This window comes from Ranitomeya imitator, chromosome 5, assembly GCF_032444005.1.
Source record: "Ranitomeya imitator isolate aRanImi1 chromosome 5, aRanImi1.pri, whole genome shotgun sequence".
Classification (NCBI taxonomy): domain Eukaryota; kingdom Metazoa; phylum Chordata; class Amphibia; order Anura; family Dendrobatidae; genus Ranitomeya; species Ranitomeya imitator.
In genome coordinates this window covers 350,010,333-350,036,653 of record NC_091286.1, presented here as the reverse complement: position 1 = coordinate 350,036,653, position 26,321 = coordinate 350,010,333, and the positions used below count along the sequence as shown (strand labels likewise).

The window sequence follows — 26,321 nt, the reverse complement described above, 5'->3', positions numbered from 1 at the left end:
TTAGAAAGTGGTCTGTGCTTACTCAGTGGAATGAGTGTGCCCTGGCGGCAATTTTCAGAAAGGGTCTTTTTGAAGCCCTTAAGGATGTCATGGTGGGATTTTCCACGCCTGCTGGTCTGAATGAGACTATGTCCTTGGCCATTCAGATCGATCGGCGCTTGCGTGAGCGCAAAGCTGTGCACCATTTGGCTTTATTCTCTGAGCATAGGCCTGAGCCTATGCAATGTGATAGGACTTTGACCAGAGCTGAACGGCAAGAACACAGACGTCAGAATGGGCTGTGTTTTTACTGTGGTGATTCCACTCATTCTATCTCCGATTGTCCTAAGCGCACTAAGCGGTTCGCTAGGTCTGCCACCATTGGTACGGTACAGTCTAAATTTCTTTTGTCCGTTATTCTGATTTGCTCTTTGTCGTCCTATTCTGTTATGGCATTTGTGGATTCAGGCGCTGCCCTGAATTTGATGGACTTGGAGTTTGCCAGGCGCTGTGGTTTTTTCTTGGAGCCCTTGCAGTATCCTATTCCATTGAGAGGAATTGATGCTACGCCTTTGGCCAAGAATAAGCCTCAGTACTGGACTCAATTGACCATGTGCATGGCTCCTGCACATCAGGAGGATATTCGCTTTTTGGTGTTGCATAATCTGCATGATGTGGTCGTTTTGGGGTTGCCATGGCTACAGGTCCATAATCCAGTATTGGATTGGAAATCTATGTCTGTGTCCGGCTGGGGTTGTCAGGGGGTACATGGTGATGTTCCATTGCTGTCAATTTCGCCTTCCACTCCTTCTGAAGTCCCTGAGTTTTTGTCAGATTACCGGGATGTATTTGATGAGCCCAAATCCAGTGCCCTACCTCCTCATAGGGATTGCGATTGTGCTATTAATTTGATTCCTGGTAGTAAGTTTCCTAAGGGCCGACCGTTTAATTTATCTGTGCCAGAGCACGCCGCTATGCGGAGTTATATAAAGGAATCCTTGGAGAAAGGTCATATTCGCCCGTCGTCATCACCGTTGGGAGCAGGGTTCTTTTTTGTGGCCAAGAAGGATGGTTCTTTGAGACCTTGTATTGATTACCGCCTTCTTAATAAGATCACAGTCAAATTTCAGTACCCTTTGCCGCTGCTGTCTGATTTGTTTGCTCGGATTAAGGGGGCTAGTTGGTTCACCAAGATAGATCTTCGAGGGGCGTATAATCTTGTGCGTATTAAACAGGGCGATGAATGGAAAACAGCATTTAATACGCCCGAGGGCCATTTTGAGTACCTGGTTATGCCATTCGGGCTTTCTAATGCTCCATCTGTGTGTCAGTCCTTTATGCATGACATCTTCCGAAAGTACCTGGATAGATTCATGATTGTATAATTGGATGATGTTTTGGTCTTTTCGGATGATTGGGAGTCTCATGTGAAGCAGGTCAGAATGGTGTTCCAGGTCCTTCGTGCGAATTCCTTGTTTGTGAAGGGGTCAAAGTGTCTCTTTGGAGTTCAGAAGGTTTCATTTTTGGGTTTCATTTTTTCCCCTTCTACTATCGAGATGGACCCTGTTAAAGTTCAGGCCATTTATGATTGGACCCAGCCGACATCTGTGAAGAGCCTGCAGAAGTTCCTGGGCTTTGCTAATTTTTACCGTCGCTTCATCGCTAATTTTTCTAGTGTTGCTAAACCGTTGACTGATTTGACCAAGAAAGGTGCTGATGTGGTTAATTGGTCCTCTGCGGCCGTAGAGGCTTTCCAGGAGTTGAAGCGTCGTTTTTCTTCTGCCCCTGTGTTGTGCCAGCCAGATGTTTCGCTCCCGTTTCAGGTCAAGGTTGATGCTTCCGAGATTGGAGCAGGGGCTGTTTTGTCGCAAAGAAGTTCTGATGGCTCGGTGATGAAACCATGTGCCTTCTTTTCTAGAAAATTCTCGCCTCCTGAGTGCAATTATGATGTTGGCAATCGAGAGTTGTTGGCCATGAAGTGGGCATTCGAGGAGTGGCGACATTGGCTTGAAGGAGCCAAGCATCGCGTGGTGGTCTTGACGGATCACAAGAATTTGACTTATCTCGAGTCTGCCAAACGGTTGAATCCTAGACAGGCTCGATGGTCGCTGTTTTTCTCCCGTTTTGATTTTGTGGTTTCGTACCTTCCGGGCTCTAAGAATGTGAAGGCTGATGCCCTGTCAAGGAGTTTTGTGCCTGACTCTCCGGGTGTTCCTGAGCTGGTATTCTCAAAGAGGGGGTAATTTTGTCTGCCATCTCCCCTGATTTGCGGAGGGTGCTGCAGAAGTTTCAGGCTGATAGACCTGACCGTTGTCCAGCGGAGAAACTGTTTGTCCCTGATAGATGGACTAGTAGAGTTATCTCTGAGGTTCATTGTTCGGTGTTGGCTGGTCATCCTGGAATCTTTGGTACCAGAGATTTGGTGGCTAGATCCTTTTGGTGGCCTTCTTTGTCATGGGATGTGCGTTCTTTTGTGCAGTCCTGCGGGACTTGTGCTCGGGCTAAGCCCTGCTGTTCTCGTGCCAGTGAGTTGCTTTTGCCCTTGCCGGTCCCGAAGAGGCCCTGGACGCATATTTCCATGGATTTTATTTCAGATCTCACTGTCTCTCAAAGGATGTCGGTCATTTGGGTGGTTTGTGATCGCTTCTCTAAGATGGTCCATTTGGTACCCTTGTCTAAATTGCCTTCCTCCTCTGATTTGGTGCCATTGTTTTTCCAGCATGTTGTTCGTTTGCATGGCATTTTGGAGAACATCGTCTCGGACAGAGGTTCCCAGTTTGTTTCGAGGTTTTGGCGGTCCTTTTGTGCTAAGATGGGCATTGTTTTGTCTTTTTCTTCGGCTTTCCATCCTCAGACAAATGGCCAAACCGAACGAACTAATCAGACTTTGGAAACATATCTGAGATGCTTTGTTTCTGCTGGTCAGGATGATTGGGTGTCCTTCTTGCCTTTGGCCAGCTCGGCTACTTTGGTTTCGCCTTTTTTCTGTAGTTCTGGTTTCCATCCTCGTTTCTCTTCAGGGCAGGTTGAGCCTTCGGACTGTCCTGGTGTGGATACTGTGGTGGACAGGTTGCAGCAGATTTGGACTTATGTGGTGGGTAGGGTTGAGCGAAACGGATCGTTCATTTTCAAAAGTCACCGACTTTTGGCAAAGTCGGGTTTCATGAAACCCGACCCGATCCCTGTGTGGGGTCGGCCATGCGGTACGCGACTTTCGCGCCAAAGTCGCGTTTCGTATGACGTGCTTGGCGCCATTTTTTTCAGCCAATGAAGGGGCGTGGGCAGAGTGATGACATAGGTCTTAGGGGCGTGGACGCCTATCGCCATGTTGTCGCTTGTGCGCTGTAGCGATTTGCACTGAGAGAGAGAGAAAAAAAAAACCCATTGGCTTTGCATTGGGTTTCGTGTTTCGGTCGATTCTCGACTTTTCGCCATAATCGGCCGATTTCACTCGACTTTTGAGATAGTTGGGTTTCGCGAAACCCGGCTCGACCCTAAAAAAGTCAAGGTCGCTCAACCCTAGTGGTGGACAATTTGACATTGTCCCAGAAGAAGGCTCAACGTTTCGCTAACCGCCGGCGCTGTGTTGGTCCCCGACTTTGAGTTGGGGATTTGGTTTGGTTGTCGTCTCGTTATGTTCCTATGAAGGTTTCCTCTCCTAAGTTTAAGCCTCGTTTCATTGGTCCGTATAAGATTTCTGAAGTTCTCAATCCTGTGTCATTTCGTTTGGCCCTTCCAGCTTCTTTTGCCATCCATAATGTGTTCCATAGGTCGTTATTGCGGAGATACGTGGCGCTTATGGTTCCCTCCGTTGGTCCTCCTGCCCCGGTGTTGGTCGAGGGGGAGTTGGAGTATGTGGTGGAGAAGATTTTGGATTCTCGTATTTCGAGACGGAAACTCCAGTACCTGGTCAAGTGGAAGGGTTATGGTCAAGAAGATAATTCCTGGGTTTTTGCCTCTGATGTTCATGCTGCCGATCTAGTTCGTGCCTTTCATTTGGCTCGTCCTGATCGGCCTGGGGGCTCTGGTGAGGGTTCGGTGACCCCTCCTCAAGGGGGGGGTACTGTTGTGAATTCTGTTATCGAACTCCCTCCTGTGGTCATGAATGGTACTTCGGCGAGTTCTGTCCATGGACTCCCTCTGGTGGCTGTGAGTGGAGCTGCTGCTTCTGAGGTTCCTTCCACATGTGACGTAGTTTATTCGTTGGCTGGCTGCTCTATTTAACTCCACTCAGTTACTCCTTTGTTTTCTTGTCCAGCTTGCTATCATGATTTTGCCTTGCTAGCTGGAAGCTCTGGGATGCAAAGATACCTTTCCTATCCTCAGTCTGTTTAGTAAGTCTGGCCTCCCTTTGCTGAAACCACCAGGTCCATAACAGCAGGCGCCGGAAAGGTCAGAGAGGTCTGGCGCCTGCGCACTGCAGTACTTTGCTCTGCCCTCAACAGGGCAGACAAAGTACGCTTGCGCCGGAGCCTCGGCATGAAGACCAGAAGAGGACGTCATGGAATGAAAATGGGAGGCGCCCGAGCGGACCTGAGACCCATCGGAGCAGGACCGCCCGTGGGTGAGTATAATCTAACCTTTTTCTCCTCTTTCAGGTAACATCGGCAGCTTATCTACAGCATTACAGAATGCTGTAGAAAAGCCCCTGATGACGGTGGGCTTAGCTCACCATCGATTTTGGGGTTGACAGGTTCCCTTTAATTGAGAACACTTAATGCTTTGGTGTAATACTGTACGGTACATATTTCAGGTTACAATCAGTGGGAAGTTTGTTATTAAATAGACTAATACGTAATACGTACGCTACAATGTGCTTAACCACTCCTCCACATTGGACCGTGCTGGAACATCAAATGTTGGGTTCTTGTCTTTCATGCAGGCTCTGGGGGGTGGGGGCTGATCCTGCATCGTAGATGGCAGATGATGGCCTTTTTACAGCCATCATCTGTCTCTAGCATTTAGCAGGGAGGAACAAAACGGAAGAGCAAAAATCCAGAAAATCGCTTGGGTGGGAAAGTGTTTAAAAAACAAAATATCAGTAGTATGTTGAGATTCATATTTTTCGGGAAAAAAATTTAGAAAGTTATTTTACCATAGTTGGATACTCATTGATTGATTTTTTTTTTTTTTTTTTATTCCTTTACTTTCATTTAGGTGGGCACAATAAATTACATGCCGCCTGAGGCCATCAAAGATACCACATCATTTGGAGATAATGGAAGGCCTAGATCAAAGGTAAAATCTGCCCGTGCTTTGTCCATCATTGGAACTGTGTATGCTTAGATCCTAGTTGATTATGTAATTATTTATTTTGCTCATAGGGTAGATCTAGGATAGAGTATTTCAGTGTTAAATTCAGGCCTATGTCTTCAAACACTTGTATACTTAGTGATTCTGCCAAGTTATCACCTGTCCATAGAAAAAAGGATAAATTTCCTATCTCCAGGAGTCCAACTGCGGGGAGCCCAACTGTTTCTCAGATTGGGCCTCTGAAGAGCCTTGTCTGAAGGGTGCAGAGACAGAGCATGCACACCACTGCTCCATTCATCCTCAATGGGACTGCAGAAATAGCATCGCTTGGCTGGTCTACAGCACTCCCATTAACAATGGATGGAACAGAGGTGCACATAATCCATTCAGATGGGGGTCTTCAGTTGTGAAATGATTGAGGTAACCATCACCACATGTTAGACTTATAGGATGTGATCAAGAATGGCTCGGTAACACCAGTAGATCTGTGCTTCTGGTTGCCTTCCTATAGGTGGCACTGGCCTAGTACTTATGAAAGCAGGACTAGTGTGTATTATTCACCAAGGCATTATTATCTACTATAGTATAGTCCTTGTAAAATATCTCTGAATATATTCCCTATGACATAAATACTTCTTTTCTGTTCTTTCTAGATAAGTCCAAAAGGAGATGTGTGGTCTCTGGGATGTATTCTTTACTGCATGACCTATGGGAAGACCCCATTCCAGCATATTACTAATCAGATCACAAAGCTACATGCAATCTTGGACCCCAGTTATGTTATAGCCATACCGGATATACCAGAGAGGGACCTTCAGGACGTGCTCAGAGTAAGGTTTCTCTCATGTCTTGAAAACTAGGGCAGCCAGTACCTCAAACAACTTGAATGTGTGGAGGACCTTTTTTAGGAGCTGATCAATGGCGCTGAACAGCCACCGATCAGCTACATGTTTACCGGTCGGCAATTGTTTAATATCCTCTTTACAATTCAGAGGTGCACTGAATGATGATTCAGTGCACATTGGCATGATCGTTTTGTGACGATCACTTCACGTGATTGTCAGACTGCTTAGGCTGCAAGGTTACCATGAAAAGAGCGTTCCTAGAAGCTCTTCTCAATGATCTTCCAATGTTAGTGGATCTGCTGCAGCAACAAATATCATGAAACTTTCTAGATACTTAGAGGTTGTCCACTGATCAGTCAACCCCTTCTCATTTACTATATTCCTCCTAATTGATTAACAGTCTGTACTCTCCTCCTGCGCTGTTCCAGCTTGTCTCCCAAGCTTGCATGATGTTATGATATGTGAGACCGGCCACCAACCAGCAGCCGCTATTGGGCCGCGTCACCCTCGCTTCCTTCAAAAGAAACGGACTTCCTATAGATGTCAGCTTTGTCTGAAAGAAGTGACGTGACATAAGAACGTCATTCGAGCCCCAGTGCCGACCACTCAGGTGTCAACAGGCTGTATTATTCCAGAAGGGAGACTATTGCAGTTAAGGGGTTGTCTGAGTAGTGGGTAACCCTTTGAAGGACAAATCTTGTACGTTATGTTTTACTCACACCGAAATTGAAAATAAAATTTAAAAAATCAGTTGTTTATACAGTATGTAGTTTATATGCACTTTGCTGCTGTTCATGTGTAATACCTCCAATCTAAGTATAAATCCACACGTGGCAGAAATTTTCCACTGGAAACTGTCAGCAAAATCCACACATACTGCAGGTTAGCAGTGGATTTTATTCCTGTTTTATTCCTGGGTGAGTATAATCTAACCTCTTTTTTTCGTCTTTCAGGATACATCGGGGGCTTATTTACAGCATTACAGAATGCTGTAGATAAGCCCCTGATGCCGGTGGGCTTAGCTCATCTACGATTTTGGGGGTGACGGGTTCCCTTTAAAAATACAATCCAGAAAATCACATTGTATAAATTATATAAATGTATTTGCATTCTGCAGTGAGAAATAAGTATTTGATCCCTCTGGCAAACAAGACTTAATACTTGGTGGCTAAACCCTTGTTGGCAAGCACAGCAGTCAGACGTTTTTTGTAGTTGATTATAAGGTTTGCGCACATGTCAGGAGGAATTTTGGTCCACTCCTCTTTGCAGATCATCTCTAAATCATTAAGATTTTGAAACTGTCGCTTGGCAACTCGGAGCTTCACCTCTCTACATAAGTTTTCTATGGGATTATGGTCTGGATACTGGCTAGCCCACTCCATGACCTTAATGTGCTGCTATTTGAACCACTCCCTTGTTGCCTTCCCTGTATGTTTTGGGTCATTGTCTTGCTGGAAGACCCAGCCATGACCCATTTTAATGTCCTGGTGGAGGGAAGAAGGTTGTCACTCAGGATGTTATGGTACATGGCTCCATCCATTCTCCCACTGATGCTGTGAAGTAGTCCTGTGCCCTTAGCAGAGAAACACCCCCAAAACATAATGTTTTCACCTCTATGCCTGTCAGTGGGGATGATGTTCTTTGAGTCATAGGCAGCATTTCTCTTCCTCCAAACACAGAAAGTTGAGTTAATGCCAAAGAGCTCAATTTTTATCTCATCTGACCACAGCACCTTCTCCCAATCACTCACAGAATCATCCAGGTGTTCATTGGCAAACTTGATGGGCTTGCACATGTGCCTTCGTGAGCGGCGGGGGACCTTGCGGGCACTGCAGGATTTTAAACCTTTACAGCGTAATGTGTTACCAATGCAGGTAACAAGTTGATTAGGAGTGTCTAACTGGTCTGTAGGAGCAAATATTCCTGAGTCCACATAGAGCATCACGTTCATGCACTGAAAAAGAGAAACCTCAGGGATTATATCTCACGGTTGAGGAAATCAGAGCACCAGGGGCTAGGTGCGTCGGGTGAATCGCACCACTTTTCCCAAATTCTATGAAATTTCTGGGGACATCCTCTGTTCTGTATAATATGTTCTCATATGGAATTATATCATTCACTAATTTTTTCCACTGATTGAAGGAGACTTAGTTCCCCCTCCCCCCCCCCCCATCCACCTCAGCGCTATTGCTTTCCTAGCCAAAAATAGAGCCTCTCTGAGGGATATTCTGTCATAATGAGTCCACATTTCTTCATCCACAGCACCCAACACACACCGCTCTGGACTACATTCAACCGGTATCCCAAGTATCCTTTCTAGTGTAAAAATCACATCCTTCCAATATCTTCTTATAAGTCTACAATCCCAAATGAGATGCCAAAAATCCGCTCCCACCTCCCCACATCTGACATTCATCATTTTACTCTTCTACCGAATTTATGCAATCTACTCGTGGTAAAATAGGATTGGTGGAAGATATATAAAGGTACCTTCACACATAACGATATCGTTAACGATATCGTTGCTTTTTGTGACGTAGCAACGATATCGTTAAGGAAATCGTTCTGTGTGACAGCGACCAACGATCAGGCCCCTGCTGGGAAATCGTTGGTCGCTGAACAAAGTCCAGAACTTTATTTAGTCGCTGGATCTCCCGTGGACATCGCTGGATCGGCGTGTGTGACACCGATCCAGCGATGTCTTCACTGGTAACCAGGGTAAACATCGGGTAACTAAGCGCAGGGCCGCGCTTAGTAACCCGATGTTTACCCTGGTTACCAGCGTAAAAGTAAAAAAAAAACAACCACTACATACTTACCTACCGCTGTCTGTCTGTACGTCACCGCTCTGCTTTCCGGCCGCTGTGCTCACAGCCAGTGCAGAGAAGCAGAGCGCCGGGGACAGACAGCGGTAGGTAAGTATGTAGTGGTTGTTTTTTTTTACTTTTATGCTGGTAACCAGGGTAAACATCGGGTTACTAAGCGCGGCCCTGCGCTTAGTAACCCGATGGTTACCCGGGGACTTCGGGATCGTTGGTCGCTGGAGAGCTGTCTGTGTGACAGCTCTCCAGCGACCAAACAGCGACGCTGCAGCGATCCGGATCATTGTCGGTATCGCTGCAGCGTCGCTTAATGTGAAGGGGCCTTAACTGAATGAATTTATTTGCTGCTGGAGACACCATCGTATGCGCTTCCAGTGCTTCATTCCACTGGTCATCCGCAATAGATGGGATTAGGTGCCTCCATTTATCCTCCACAGCCAGTTGGGTAGAAGCAATTTTGGAATTTAACCCCTTCCCGACCTTTGACGCATACGCTGCGTCATGAAAGTCGGTGCCATTCCGACCCATGACGCAGCATATGCGTCATGGAAAGATCGCGTCCCTGCAGGCCGGGTGAAAGGGTTAACTCCCATTTCACCCGATCTGCAGGGACAGGGGGAGTGGTAGTTTAGCCCAGGGGGGGTGGCTTCACCCCCTCGTGGCTACGATCGCTCTGATTGGCTGTTGAAAGTGAAACTGCCAATCAGAGCGATTTGTAATATTTCACCTAAAAAAATGGTGAAATATTACAATCCAGCCATGGCCGATGCTGCAATATCATCGGCCATGGCTGGACACACTAATGTGCACCCACTCCACTCCTCCGATCGCCCCCCCAGCCCCCCGATCTGCGGTCTGCTCCCCTCGGTCCTGTGCTCCGCTCCCCCGTCCTCCTGCCCGCTCCCCCCGTGCTCCAATCACACCCCCCCGTGCTCCAATCAAACCCCCCCGCACTCCGATCCCCCCCCCCGCACAGCGATTCACAGAGTGAATTTTGATCACTGAGATAGGTTATATCTCAGTGATCAAAATAAAAAAAAAAGTAAATGACCCCCCCCCTTTGTCACCCCCATAGGTAGGGACAATAAAAAAAATATTTTATTTTTTTTCCACTAAGGTTGGGGTAAGAACTAGGGTTAGGGGTAGGGTTAGGGGTAGGGTTAGGGTTTCGGTATGTGCACACGTATTCTGTTCCTCTGCGGATTTTTCCGCTGCGGATTTGATAAATCCGCAGTGCTAAACCGCTGCGGATTTATGGCGGATTTACCATGTTTTTTCTGCGCATTTCAATGCGGTTTTACAAAAGCGATTTTCTATTTGAGCAGTTGTAAAACCGCTGCGGAATCCGCAGAAATAAATGACATGCTACGGAATGTAAATCGCTGCGTTTCCGTGCAGTTTTTCCGCAGCATGTGTACAGCGATTTTTGTTTCCCATAGGTTTGCATTGAACTGTAAACTCATGGGAAACTGCTGCGGATCCGCAGCGTTTTCCGCAGCGTGTGCACATACCTTTAGAATTAGGCTATGTGCACACGGTGCGGATTTGGCTGCGGATTCGCAGCAGTGTTCCATCAGGTTTACAGTACCATGTAAACATATGGAAAGCCAAATCCGCTGTGCCCATGGTGCGGAAAATACCACGCGGAAACGCTGCGTTGTATTTTCCGCAGCATGTCAATTCTTTGTGCGGATTCCGCAGCGTTTTACACCTGTTCCTCAATAGGAATCCGCAGGTGAAATCTGGACAAAAAACACTGGAAATCCGCGGTAAATCCGCAGGTAAAACGCAGTGCCTTTTACCCGCGGATTTTTCAAAAATGGTGCTGAAAAATCTCATACGAATCCGCAACGTTGGCACATAGCCTTAGGGCTAGGGTTGGGTTGGAATTAGGGTTGTGGTTAGGGTTAGGGGTGTGTTGGGGTTACGGGTGTGTTGGGGTTAGGGTTGTGATTAGGGTTACGGCTACAGTTGGGATAAGGGTTAGGGGTGTGTTGGGGTTAGTGTTGGAGTTAGAATTGAGGGGTTTCCACTGTTTAGGCACATCAGGGGGTCTCCAAACGCAACATGGCGCCACCATTAATTCCAGCCAATCTTGTATTCAAAAAGTCAAATGGTGCTCCCTCACTTCCGAGCCCCGACGTGCACCCAAACAGTGGTTTACCCCCACATATGGGGTACCAGCATACTCAGGACAAACTGCGCAACAATTACTGGGGTCCAATTTCTCCTGTTACCCTTGTGAAAATAAAGAAATGCTTGCTAAAACATCATTTTTGAGGAAAGAAAAATGATTTTTTATTTTCACGGCTCTGCGTTGTAAACGTCTGTGAAGCACTTGGGGGTTCAAAGTGCTCACCACATATCTAGATAAGTTCCTTGGGGGGTCTAGTTTCTAAAATGGGGTCACTTGTGGGGGGTTTCTACTGTTTAGGCACACCAGGGGCTCTGCAAACGCAGTGTGACGCCCGCAGACCATTCCATCAAAGTCTGCATTTCAAAAGTCACTACTTCCCTTCTGAGCCCCGACGTGTGCCCAAACAGTGGTTTACCCCCACACATGGGGTATCAGCGTACTCAGGAGAAACTGGACAACAACTTTTGGGGTCCAATTTCTCCTGTAACCCTTGGGAAAATAAAAAATTCTGGGCTAAATAATTATTTTTGAGGAAAGAAAACGTATTTATTATTTTCACGGCTCTGCATTATAAACTTCTATGAAGCACTTGGGGGGTTCAAAGTGCTCACCACACATCTAGATAAGTTCCTTTCGGGGTCTAGTTTCCAAAATGGGGTCACTTGTGGGGGGTTTCTACTGTTAAGCCACATCAGGGGCTCTGCAAACGCAACGTGACGCCCACAGAGCATTCCATCAAAGTCTGCATTTCAAAATGTCACTACTTCACTTCCGAGCCCCGGCATGTGCCCAAACAGTGGTTTACCCCCACATATGGGGTATCAGCGTACTCAGGAGAAACTGGACAACAACTTTTGGGGTCAAATTTCTCCTGTTACCCTTTGTAAAATAAAAAAATTGCAGGCTAAAAGATCATTTTTGAGAAAATAATTTTTTTTTTTTATTTTCATGGCTCTGCGTTATAAACTTCTGTGAAGCACTTGGGGGTTGAAAGTCCTTACCACACATCTAGATTAGTTCCTTTGGGGGTCTAGTTTCCAAAATGGGGTCATTTCTGGGGGATCTCCAATGTTTAGGCACACAGGGGCTCTCCAAACGTGACATGGTGTCCGCTAATGATTGGAGCTAATTTTCCATTTAAAAAGCCAAATGGCGTGCCATCCCTTCCGAGCCCTGCCGTGCGCCCAAACAGTGGTTTACCCCCACATATGGGGTATCAGCGTACTCAGGACAAACTGGACAACAATATTTGGGGTCCAATTTCTCATATTATCCTTGGCAAAATAGGAAATTCCAGGCTAAAAAATCATTTTTGAGGAAAGAAAAATTATTTTTTATTTTCATGGCTCTGCGTTATAAACTTCTGTGAAGCACCTGGGGGTTTAAAGTGCTCAATATGCATCTAGATAAGTTCATTGGGGGGTCTAGTTTCCAAAATGGGGTCACTTGTGGGGGAGCTCCAATGCATAGGCACACAGGGGCTCTCCAAACGCGACATGGTGTCCGCTAACAATTGGAGCTAATTTTCCATTCAAAAAGTCAAATGGCGCGCCTTCCCTTCCGAGCCCTGCCGTGTGCCCAAACAGTGGTTTACCCCCACATATGAGGTATCGGCGTACTCAGGAGAAATTGCCCAACAAATTTTAGGATCCATTTTATCCTGTTGCCCATGTGAAAATGAAAAAATTGAGGCTAAAATAATTTTTTTGTGAAAAAAAAGTACTTTTTCATTTTTACAGATCAATTTGTGAAGCACCTGAGGGTTTAAAGTGCTCACTAGGCATCTAAATAAGTTCCTTGGGGGGTCTAGTTTCCAAAATGGGGTCACTTGTGGGGGAGCGCCAATGTTTAGGCACACAGGAGCTCTCCAAACGCGACATGGTGTCCGCTAACGATGGAAATAATTTTTCATTCAAAAAGTCAAATGGCGCTCCTTCCCTTCCGAGCCTTACCATGTGCCCAAACAGTGGTTTACCCCCACATATGAGGTATCGGCGTACTCAGGAGAAATTGCCCAACACATTTTAGGATCCATTTTATCCTGTTGCCCATGTGAAAATGAAAAAATTGAGGCTAAAATAATTTTTTTGTGAAAAAAAAGTACTTTTTCATTTTTACGGATCAATTTGTGAAGCACCTGGGGGTTCAAAGTGCTCACTATGCATCTAGATAAGTTCCTTGGGGCGTCTAGTTTCCAAAATGGGGTCACTTGTGGGGGAGCTCCAATTTTTAGGCACACGGGGGCTCTCCAAACGTGACATGGTGTCCGCTAAAGAGTGGAGCCAATTTTTGATTCAAAAAGTCAAATGGCGCTCCTTCCCTTCCAAGCCCTGCCGTGCGCCCAAACAGTGGTTTACCCCCACATATGAGGTATCAGCGTACTCAGGACAAATTGCACAACAACTTTCGTGGTTCAGTTTCTCCTTTTACCATTGGGAAAATAAAAAAATTGTTGCTAAAAGATAATTTTTGTGACTAAAAAGTTAAATGTTCATTTTTTCCTTCCATGTTGCTTCTGCTGCTGTGAAGCACCTGAAGGGTTAATAAACTTCTTGAATGTGGTTTTGAGTACCTTGAGGGGTGCAGTTTTTAGAATGGTGTCACTTTTGGGTATTTTCAGCCATATAGACCCCTCAAACTGACTTCAAATGTGAGGTGGTCCCTAAAAAAAAATGGTTTTGTAAATTTCGTTGTAAAAATGAGAAATCGCTGGTCAAATTTTAACCCTTATAACTTCCTAACAAAAAAAAATTTTGTTTCCAAAATTGTGCTGATGTAAAGTAAACATGTGGGAAATGTTATTTATTAACTATTTTGTGTCACATATCTCTCTGGTTTAACAGAATAAAAATTCAAAATGTGAAAATTGCGAAATTTTCTAAATTTTCACCAAATTTCCGTTTTTATCACAAATAAACGCAGAATTTATTGACCTAAATTTACCACTAACATGAAGCCCAATATGTCACGAAAAAACAATCTCAGAACCGCTAGGATCCGTTGAAGCGTTCCTGAGTTATTACCTCATAAAGGGACACTGGTCAGAATTGCAAAAAACGGCCAGGTCTTTAAGGTCAAAATAGGCTGGGTCATGAAGGGGTTAACAAAAAGGTATACAGAGAGGAAATCACACCTGTAGGTTCCTGAGTTGACAATATTCCTATTAGTGGATATCTAGATATTCGCATTCTAGGAAGTGGGAATTGGTACATTATGGCATGTCTCAGCTGCAGATATCTATAAAAATCACTATGAGGGATTCCTCATTTTATATGAAATTGTTCAAATGATGATAAAATTTGATTTTCAAAGATCTGATTGAGCGCTGTTATACCATATTGTTTCCAGAAACTTGGGTCTTGTAAATTCTGAAAACGCGAAAATTCAGGATTATCCCATATCCAAGTCTCCCCAACCTGATCAGAGAACTTTAAAATGCCCTTACTTTCCCGCCAGACCTGTATTGCTAAACTAAGTGCAAACAGCAGGCCCCGAGGTGGTCTGTATGAGCCCTCCAATATTGCCCATGGTGTGTCCCCCCAGAAAATGAATGAGATGAGCCTCTGCATTATTAAGTTTATCATTGATTAACCAATATTTTAACTATTGTAATTGGCCAGCTAGATAATATAGAAAAAGGTCAGGCACCGCATATCCACCCTCTCTTTTGGGCCTTTGTAAGGAACCAATATTTACTTTAGGCCTAGATGAGCCCCATATAATCGCTGCCATTAAGCCATGCATTTTCTTAAAGAAATACTTAGGGACTTGAATTGATGTATGTTCCTACATATATAAACTCTTTGGGAGGATTATCATTTTAATTAGTCCAATTTTGCCCGCTACAGATAAGGGGAGTCGAGACCATATCTCAAACTTTTTTTTTTTTTTCATCATATCCTCGAGGGGGTATATATTGTCTCCAAGATGTTTAACCCCTTCATGACCTTGGGATTTTTCATTTTTCCGTGTTCGTTTTTCACTCCCCTCCTTCCCAGAGCCATAACTTTTTTATTTTTCCGTCAATTTGGCCATGTGAGGGCTTATTTTTTGCAGGGAAATACTTAGGGACTTGAATTGATGTATGTTCCTACATATATAAACTCTTTGGGAGGATTATCATTTTAATTAGTCCAATTTTGCCCGCTACAGATAAGGGGAGTCGAGACCATATCTCAAACTTTTTTTTTTTTTTCATCATATCCTCGAGGGGGTATATATTGTCTCCAAGATGTTTAACCCCTTCATGACCTTGGGATTTTTCATTTTTCCGTGTTCGTTTTTCACTCCCCTCCTTCCCAGAGCCATAACTTTTTTATTTTTCCGTCAATTTGGCCATGTGAGGGCTTATTTTTTGCGGGACGAGTTGTACTTTTGAACGACATCATTGGTTTTAGCATGTCGTGTACTAGAAAACGGGAAAAAAATTCCAAGTGCGGTGAAACTGCAAAAAAAGTGCAATCCCACACTTGTTTTTTGTTTGGCTTTTTTGCTAGGTTCACTAAATGCTAAAACTGACCTGCCATTAGGATTCTCCAGGTCATTACGAGTTCATAGACAACTAACATGACTAGGTTATTTTTTATCTAAGTAATGAAAAAAAATTCCAAACTTTGCTAAAAAAAAAAAATTGCGCCATTTTCCGATACTCGTAGCGTCTTCATTTTTCGTGATCTGGGGTCGGTTGAGGGCTTATTTTTTGCGTGCCGAGATGACGTTTTTAATTATAGCATTTTGGTGCAGATACGTTCTTTTGATCGCCCGTTATTGCATTTTAATGCAATGTCACGGCGACCTAAAAAACGTAATTCTGGTGTTTCGCATTTTTTTCTCGCTACGCCGTTTAGCTATCAGGTTAATGCTTTTTTTTTAATTGATCGAGCGATTCTGAGCGCGGCGATACCAAATATGTTTAAATTTGATTTTTTTTTTTATTGATTTATTTTGATTGGGGCGAAAGGGGGGTGATTTAAACTTTTTATATTTTTTTTTATTTTTTTCACATTTTTTTTTTAACTTTTTTTTTTTTACTTTTGCCATGCTTCAATAGCCTCCATGGGAGGCTAGAAGCAGGCACAACTCGATCGCCTCTGCTACATAGCAGCAATCTGCTGATCGCTGCTATGTAGCAGAAATGGAGGTGTGCTGTGAGCGCCGACCACAGGGTGGCGCTCACAGCCACCGGCGATCAGTAACCATAGATGTCTCTAGGACCTCTATGGTTACCATCCTGACGCATCGCCGACCCCCGATCATGTGACGGGGGTCGGCGATGACGTCATTTCTGTCAAAACAGCTGACATGTCCCGGCTTTGATGTGGGCTCACCGCGGAGCCCTGCATCAAAGCAGGGGATCTGACCTCGGACGTACTATCCCGTCCGAGGTCAGAAAGGGGTTAATTGGATTTTGGTTAATTACAATAACCAAATACTTAAATTGTTGTACTACTTTTAAACCAAACAACACGGATACTGTTATATTATCCACTAATGACATAACTACCGATTTACTCCAATTAATTTTAAGGCCCGACAATTCTCCAGAGCAATTAATAAGGCCATTCGCTCTAGGAAGGAACTGTCCAATCTTATCCAGGAAGAGCACCAGGTCATCAGCATATAATCCTACCTTATCCACCCTAGAGATTGTCGATTCCCTCCACCAAATGATCTTGTGTAATTTTAAGTGCAGTTGTTTCAATCGCCAGGGCAGAGAGCATTGGGGATAGTGGGCAGCCCTGTCTGGTCCCCCTGCTCAGATTGAAATATTCCGATAGCACGCCATTTACCAGTATATTAGCTCTCGGCATGCGATAAATTTTGCAAATGGATTGAATTGCTTTATCAGAGTAACCAAATTTCAGAAGCACCCGTTGCAAAAATTTCCACTCTAATGAATCAAAGGCCTTTGCAGTATCTAAAGAGGCTATCGCCCAAGGTCTTTTATATTTATGGCCTATCTGCGTCAGAACCTGCAATTTTCTTATATTAGAGGAGGTAGATCTTCTTGGCATAAAACCAGTTTGGTTCTCATGTAGAATGCCCAATATTACTGCCTTCGGTCTATTAGCAATAAGTTTCGTTAGAATTTTATAATCAGTATTGAGCAAGGATATGGGACGATAAGAACCACACTCCTCAGCAGGCTCGTCAGGCTTTGGAATCGCCACAATAGTGGCATCATAAAAGGATTGGGGGAGCGAGTGTCCTGCAAGTGCCTCAGAAGGGGTTTGCAACAGAACTGGCCCTAACTGGTCTAAATACCTTTTATATTGCTCCTTGGGCATACCGTCAGGTCCGGGAGTTTTTCCATTAGAAAGGGACATGATTGCTTCCCAGATTTCCTCCAAAGTGATGTCCCTATCCAAGAATGTCTGGACCTCATAAGAAAGTTTAGGAAATTCAATCTGGTCTAAATACTCATCAGTTTCTTCTACGGTGTGGTTTAATTGAGAATTATACAACTCTCTAAAGTACTCTTCAAATCTGTTTGCAATTTGGTCAGACTTGAGTAATGGGGTTCCCTCCCTTGTGTTAATGGACAGAATGGATGGGGTCTGGGGACATTTGGTTTTGTTGGACTATATATGCCAGAAATGTACTTGATTGGTTCCCTAGTTCAAAATAAGTTTGTTTGGTAAAGCTTCCTCTGGGCTTTTTCCTGTAAACATAACAGATATTCCCTCCCCTTCCCAAGCCATTTATTCAAAGAATTTTCAGAGGGGTTGTTAATATATTCGGCTTCCAGTGATTTACAGTGCTCAGCAAGCCTTTGTTCCCCAATACTCTCTTTTTAATATACGAAATTGTGGATTTAACACATCCCCTCAAATATGCCTTAAAGGGAAGGTGCCACCAGTATTCTAGTATTTTGTTTTTTTTGTGAAATTAAGCTTAAAATAGTAATTAAAATGTATTAATGCAATGTTTGCACTGTTTGCAAACATTTCTATATGAAAAATATTATATATTTTTCTACAAATATACATATTTACCACTAGTGGGAGCATTTTCCGTTGTAGACCTCAAGCAGCTATAGTAAGATTTAGCAGCTTTACTCTTTGCTGTAAAATTGGGGCAGTAACTGCTGACACCACCATTTCCCTCCCCTTTGGGTGGTCTAATATCCCTGGGGCAGAATGAAGAGCAGCATCACAGGGCAGCACCATTTTGTGTGTGACTGCCCTGTGACCTGCTATCACCAGCAGTTACTGCATCAGAGGCACAGCTTGTTTACAGAGGAGCAGAATGCAGTGGACTCAGCAGCATTTTTTGTGAATAACATTCTTGCCATCCACCTTAATCCCTGTCCTGTCAGCTGCCCTGCTCTCTCTCTCCTGGTGTCACCTCCCTCTCTGCAGGCTGTGAGTGCAGCTTACCAGAGATCACAGGGACTGTGGGGGAGGGGGAGACACAGCAGGAGAAGCACACAGGGCAGCCTGTGAGGAGCAGAGGATGTCTGCCCAGGATGTGCCTGCCTGGAGTACAGAGGAGCAGTGAGCCCTTCTTCTGTCCTGTGATAGAGAGTAAGTGGAGCTCGGCAGATGGCACAGGGCTATAATAAAATGGCAGCTAGTCACACCTACAGCAGTGAGTTGTGCAGCCCACAGAGGCGTGCCCAGCTCACTGCTAATGCTGCTGCAATGTTACAGATAGGGTCAGCGGCGGTCTATTATCTCCTATGTCCGTGGGGTGCCGAAATCTGACACTGATAGTGCCCTGCTACTGCTGCAAAACCAAGATGTCAGCCCCCAGTGCCTTCTTTAAACTTGTATAACACATGAAATCTGTTTCACATGCATTTCAAACTTTCTTATAGCAGCATGTTATGCTACATTACAGTGATTTATTAATGACCTACAAACGCGGTACCTTCCCTTTTAAGCGTATCCCACAACACTAACCCATAAGGGAAATCATTATGATCTGTTATAACGACATACAGCTGGTCTATTATTCTAACTTGCTCCCCAATAAGGGATAGCCAGAATGGATGTATACGGAATCTCTTATGTCTACCAGGACCTCCCAGATGAAGGCTCAACATCAATGGAGAGTGATCTGATGCTGCTCTAGGAAGGTACTCACGTCAATCCGATAATACATAATATTTCCAAATGCATGATCACTTCAGGATAAACAGCGAGCGGCTGACGTGTAGCAGGAGAATTCTTTCTTAAAAGGATGCTGTTGTCTCCATAAATCAATCCAGCCTATCTCCGCTATAAAAGCACCCAACACAGTAGTGTCTTGGCTTCCGGGCCTAGGATTTGCAGCACTCATTCTATCCAAATAAAGATTAAGAATCGTATTGAAAGCTCCCAAGCATAATATCTTAGCATCAGGATATTGTGATACAAAAATCATCGCCTGGTGGAGTACTTCCATGTTGGCCGGAGGGGGCTTATAGATGTTGAGCAGTATGTAAGGTATCATATCTATAAATGCATATAAGGAGCCAGAATTCTTAATGGTTGGTAGGTGATCAAATACTTATTTCTTACTGCAAAGTGCAAATAAATTTATATAATTTATACAATGTGATTTTCTGGATTTTATTTTTGATATTCTATCTCCCATTGTTAAGATTAACCTAACCTTAACATTATAGAGGGCAAACTTACAAAATCAGCACGGGATCAAATAATTATATATACGGTATACACTGCTAAAAAAATAAAGGAAACACTAAAATATCACATCATTGATATCACTGAATTAAATATTTGGGTTGCAAATCTTTATTCATTACATAGTGGAATGTGTTGAGAACAATAAAACATAAAAATGATCAATGTAAATCAAAATGAATATCCCATGGAGGTCTGGATTTGGAATGATACTCAAAATCTAAGTGGAAAATCAAATTACTGTCTGATCCAACTTCAGTGGAAATGCCTGAAGACAAGGAAATGTTCAGTAGTGTGTGTAGCCTCCATGTGCCTGTATGCCCTCCCTACAATGCCTGGGCATGCTCCTGATGAAGCGGTGGATGGTCTCCTGAGGGATCTCCTCCCAGACCTGGACTAAAACATCCGTCAACTCCTGGACAGTCCGTGGTGCAACCTGACGTTGGTGGATGGTGCGAGACATGATGTCTCAGATGTGTTCAATCGGATTCAGGTCTGGGGAACAGGCTGGCCAGTCCATAGCTTCAATGCCTTCATCTTGCAGGAACTGCTGACAAACTCCAGCCACATGAGGTCTGGCATTGTCCTGCATTAGGAGGAACCAAGGGCCAACCGCACCAGCATATGGTCTCACAAGAGGTCTGAGGATCTCATCTCTGTACCTAATGGCAGTCAGGCTACCTCTGGCGAGCACATGGAGGGTTGTGCGGCCCTCCAAAGAAATGCCACCCCACACCATTACTGACCCACTGCAAAACCGGTCATGCTGAATGCTGTTTCAGGGAGTAAATTGTACTCCACGGCGTCTCCAGACTCTGTCATGTCTGTCACATGTGCTCAATGTGAACCTGCTTTCATCTGTGAAGAGTACAGGGCGCCAATGGTGAATTTGCCAATCCTGCTGTTCTGTTGCAAATGCCAAGTGTCCTGCATGGTGTTTGTCTGTGAGCACAACCCCCATCTGTGGATGTCGGGCACTCAGACCATCCTCATGGAGTCGGTCTCTAACCGTTTGTGCAGACACATGCACATTTGTGGCCTGTTGGAGGTCCTTTTGCAGTGCTCTTCCTGTTCACCTTGCACAAAGGCTGAGGTAGCGGTCCTGCTGCTGGGTTGTTGCCCTCCTATGGCCCCCTCCACAACTCCTGGTGTACTGGCCTATCTCTTGGTAGCACCTCCAGCCTCTGGACACTACGCTGACAGACACGGCAAACCTTGCCACAGCTCGCATTGATGTGCCATCCTGGATGAGCTGCACTACCAATTGCCAATAATTTCCATCTGTTGTCTATTCCATTTGCACAAGAGCATGTGAAATTGATTGTCAAACAGTGTTGTTTCCTAAGTGGACAGTTTGATTTCTCAGAAGTTTGATTTACTTGGAGTTATATACTGTTGTTTGTGTTCCCTTTATTTTTTTTTGAGCAGTGTATATAATGTAATCTATTAATATGTGTGTAATTAAGTATATCATGTTGAAATATTGATAATTCTTGTGACCAAATAAAAAAAATTTTTATTTAAAGAAATGTTTAGTGAGAAATCCCAAGACCCGAATATCCATTGCAGAGCTGCTAGGCCATCCGTACGTTCAGATCCAGCCTCACACACGGACAGGTATGTGTAAGACTTGCTGACCTGCAGTAAATGATCGCACACCGGTTCTCTCCTGTAGCCCTGTGCCATGTTATCTGACCACATTTTTCCTTGCCGCTGGAATGAAAGTGCCCTGGGTAGAGAATGCATAATGGTAGGGTGTGGCTAATCTGTAACCAGTGCTATTTAATGGTTAACACTCTGCAGATAATCAATTACGCTTTATTGGTGAGACGTAAAGCACAATTCTGCTTTGAAACGACATCTCTGTTATCTGCATATAAGCTATTCGTACCTTCAGGAGTCAGGTGATGGCTGTTATAACAGACAGTGCTTTATCTGCGCCCGGCCAGACGTGTTACTGAGCAGCTCAGCTTTAGTTGTGTAACTGTCACCTGCGCACTAGTGATAAGTGAGGGTAAGGCGTTATCTGACCATGCTCGTGTGCTAACAGAGTGTATTTGGCGTGCTTGAAAAATACATTCAAGTCCCCGCGGCTGCATGTCTCACGGTTGTTCGACAGTCACAAATCCAGGGATTTCCAACAACCAGGCAATCCCTGCATGTGTTACAGCTGTCGAACAGCCTCAAGACATGCAGCCGCGGGGACTCGAACATATTTTTCGAGGATGTCGAAGACCATCTTTTAGCACACGAGCATGGTCTGATAACGCCTTACCCGAGCACGTTCGCTCCTCACTTCTGAGCACCCATAATGCATTTCTTTCCAGAACGCAGCAGCAATCTGGGAATAGCACACTATGCCTTTCCACCAGTGATTCTAATTCCGGCAGTCCTAAGGAAATTCAGGGAAGTGCGAATTCTCAAATATTGCTCTATTCATTCCCTATGGGGAAACTGTGCTCTGCTTTTTTCGGCATCCACAAAGCGAATGAATGTAGAGGATATCAGACATCTGACCGGCTTCTTCATGTTGTAATGGTGATAAAAGTTACCCACTCTGTCAATTTCTGCGGGTCCCTGCAGTCACACGCCCACCGATCAGCATGATATTTCCTATCTCATGGATAAGTGATAGCTTGTTTTATCAAGGTTATATAATATAAGCCTTAGATTTTAACTATTGTGGTTAAGTGCACATCTGAATTAATGGGGTTGTCTTGTAAAAGATTGAGTGGGTCTGATTCTTGCTGATTTCTAGAAGTAGTAGGGGCGCTAGGAAATGGTAAGTCCGTGTGGGGGACATGTTTTATTTCTACTTCCATGCTTTCCCAGTCTCTGAGGCGTTGTAAATAGAGATGAGCGAATAACTTTGGATAACGCCTTATTGAATAGCTGCATCGGTTACCTGGAGCGCTCCCGATAATCAGCAGTTTGGCTCCGCAGCTGCATGTGTCGCGGCTGTATAACAGTCAAAGCACATGCATGGAGATCCCAATAAACAGGCTGTCCATGCATATGCTGTGACTGTGATACAGCCGGGACACATGCAGCTGCGGAGCCGAGCAGCTGACTATCAGGAGCACTTCAGGTATCCAGGTTACCGATGCAGCTATTCGATAAGGCATTATCCAAAGCTATTCCCTCATCCCTAGTTGTAAACCTTGGCATTCGCCCCACCTATCTTTCAGATCATCTGTCTAATCCCTTCTCACTTTGTCCTGTCTCCAGCACCAAACATTTCTCACATCTGCTTTTTACTCCACTTTCACATTTATATAAATGTGCTCCATGATTGCAGTGCATCCTGAACTCTACTGCTTGATTAATCCTGGTCTTCCTTCATTGGTCTGGCATCGCTCCACCAGTGATTTTACTGCCTGCTTGTCACCCAGTGTATACATCACTGGCGGACACAGTCAGAAAAGGGCCCCTGTGCAAGAACAATATTATGGACCCTTTGCAGCCCGAGAACTCCTAAAAATGCCAAATTGCACTTGCTTTGGAGCGAGGAATGGGCCCCCTTACCTCTTGGGCCCCTGTGCAGCCGCACAGGTTGCACCAATGGTATGTCCGCCCCTGGTATACATGTCAGAATGCTAGCAACACACGGGTCATTCAACCACTTGTGTCCTTCATACATCTGTGTCCTAATCTCCCGCTATCTTCACATATGTAATCTCATCTTTCTAGGAACTATTGCTCTGCTCCTCTCTTGTCCACCGTTACATCTCCATTGTCACTTTGTGTTGTGACTCCACCATCCCAGCACATCGGAGTATCTCCCACTCTTCAGAGGTTCAAAGCCAACCAGGAACCCTACCTACTCTATAAGCCTACAAGCTGCGATAATGCTATCTTCACTACAAGAAGTCATCAGCTGTTTCTTTTCTCACACCCTGCCTTTCTTCTTTTCCTTTTAAGGCTAGGTTCACATTGCATTAGTGCAATCCGTTTAGCGGATACGCTAACAGATTGTGCTAACGCAATGTCCAAAAAGGGATTGCCGAAGGCAATCCCACTAGCGCAGATGCCTGATCTGCGCTAGCGAGGAACGGACCCTGAACACTGCAAGCAGCGTTCGAGGTCCGTCCGAAATTAACCGCACATCGCAGACGCATGCCAAAAATGGCATACGTTAGCGATGCGTTAGCGATCCGTTGGCACATTGCAGTCAATGGGTGCGCTAACGGATCTGTTACATAGCGTTAATTGCGACAATTGCGCCATGTAACGGAGTCCATTAGCGGACACCCACTAACGCAATGTGAACCTAGCTTAAGACTGCGCCTGGGCAGGGGTGCTCTCTCCTTCCATACCAGTTTAATTTCTGAGCTTGTATAGTCCATGATATCTGTGTTATTAATTAATAGGAGTTAGTCAGGACTATTTTATTGTTTCCTTATTGGCCTAAAAATGTGCAGGCAGTTGCTAACTTCCTTCCTGTTCTGCATGGTTCATGTTGACAGAGCAGCGGCTGCTCTTTTATTCTCTTCCGCTCTGCTCTGTTGATGGGGCGTTACTGCTGACATCATGCTGATTGTCAGCCTGCTCCGTACTGCCTAACCGCTGTCAATCAGCATGACCTCCGCAGTCATGGCACATAGGCCAGGCGTCCTAGAAGAGGAAGAACTGCTCCATTGACGAAAGGTGAAATGAAGCAACAGACTCGGCGGCAGTAGTAGTCTGTGATTCCTTGAAGTCTGCAAAACGCAAGCAGTTGGCAATTACCTGCCTGTTAGTTCTTGGCTCTATGAGAAAATAAATAGTCCTGGATAACCACTTTAAATATATATATAGATTTCTTGAAGTTAATAGCAGTATAAATAATAGCATTTCATTACAGAAGACCAAGTGCAGAAGGGTACCACAGAGGAAATGAAGCGTATTCTTGGCCAACTCATTGGACTGAATTCACCAAATTCGATTTGTAGAGCTGCCAAGGTGAGTACACCCAGTTCAACAGTGTAAACTAGTTATACTTTATCTTTGTAATTAAGTTTTTGGTTTTTTTTACCCTCTATAAGATCCCAAGGTCTCCTACTTATCAGTCACACAGGATTTCCCCATGCATTCCTGACTATCTTATTAGTACATTGTATTCATAGAGCTGGTGTCAACACTGCATTGTAAAGTTTTATGACAGGCGATTCATTCTGTGTTCACTTTCTTTTAGATTTGGTGCCTTCATTGCTGTATGCCCCTATGTATTTAGTGATTATCAGCCTGCCTATTTTCTCATTTCAGTTGAGGTTATGTCCACGGGAACGTATATTAATTACGGGGGACCTGTCAGCATTTCTCATAAGTTTAATTCAGTAATGCTTATCCTTTTGAATCCATTAAAAAATTAAAGTTTTAAAATAAATTTACGCAGAATTGCTATATCAAAAGAAATATTTTCTTTAGCAGGGAACTGTGTTGTTTACTTAAATCAATAGTACATGAGAATGCAATAGACTTTTATAATATGTCTAATAAGAGAATTTTGCTTTTTCATCCACCTATGAGCCACTTCTTCACCTACTCCCTGCCTCATGAACTCTCCATCCATGCTGAGAAAATGGCTAAATTTAGTTTGGTGTTCTGCCAGATCACTGTGGTGTCAGGTTACATATCTACTATACTCTATGGAGAGGGGAGGAGGAATGAGTAAGAAAAGGGGCTAATGGAGATTGAGACAGATCATGCTGAGCTTTCTAACAAGTCTTTTACCTCACCCCAGTTCACGATTCACTTCTACACAGTGTTCTAAATTATTACGCAATCTTTTTCAGATTTTCCTAAATGGTCGATGTAAATGACTCAGTATAATGTTCAATTCTTCAGCCGTTGGGGTATAAATCACATTTTATTGGATATACCTCCCAATGATAACAGTATTTTTTTTTTTTTCAAAACTAAAAAAAACTCAAAATGCACAGTTCTAAATTATTATGCACAACAGAGTTTTCAAGCATTTTATAGTTTGTAAAGAACTGAAAATGGTCATTGGTTGGATTTTCAGCATTAGTTCACATTTACTGAAATCAAAAGCTTTTTCAATCAAATACATCTTAACAGGCCAAGTTACATGTTATGAACACACTCACAGAAATAACATGGATTCCACATGACACATCTAAAGATATAAGATGTCTAGTTCTATCCATGGAGATGTAAAAGGACAGTAACGTATACTCCTAATACTTGAGACAACAAAGGAAAAAATGGAGTTCCATACGAGAATAATACATATAAATATATTTTATTAATTACATATAAAGAGTAAACCATACATAAACAAAATGGAAGCCAGGAGACCCTAGTACAGAAACATCCTAGCCCCAGGCACAAAAATAGTGCTAAAACCATGGTATTAGTAAAATAAAAAGCACCCATATATAAATCTAAGGAGAGATATGGTATATACTATATGTAACTAGCCGGCAATAGCACACAATACACACCACCATATATCAGTAGCAGCAATTGCTTCTATATAGACAAGTGTCACCCACATATGGAGGGAGTATATATACAAGGAAAAATATGGTGTATACTATATGTAACCAGCCAACATTAGCGTGCAATACAAATCACCATATATCAATAGCGGTAATTGTCTCCATGTAGACAAGTGTCACCCACATATGGAGGAAACAAAGCCAATAAAGTG

At 44.0% G+C, this 26,321-nt stretch overlaps 1 protein-coding gene across 1 annotated transcript in view; it reads left to right on the top strand.

Moving 5' to 3' along the window:
* TTK (TTK protein kinase) overlaps nucleotides 1-26,321 on the top strand; it is a 100,247-nt gene that overhangs the window by 58,891 nt on the left and 15,035 nt on the right. Inside the window, exons 18-21 of the mRNA XM_069726453.1 lie at nucleotides 5,137-5,217; nucleotides 5,886-6,062; nucleotides 21,193-21,283; nucleotides 24,510-24,607. Of these exons, the coding sequence (XP_069582554.1) occupies nucleotides 5,137-5,217; nucleotides 5,886-6,062; nucleotides 21,193-21,283; nucleotides 24,510-24,607 (447 nt within the window). The remainder of the gene's footprint in view (nucleotides 1-5,136; nucleotides 5,218-5,885; nucleotides 6,063-21,192; nucleotides 21,284-24,509; nucleotides 24,608-26,321) is intronic.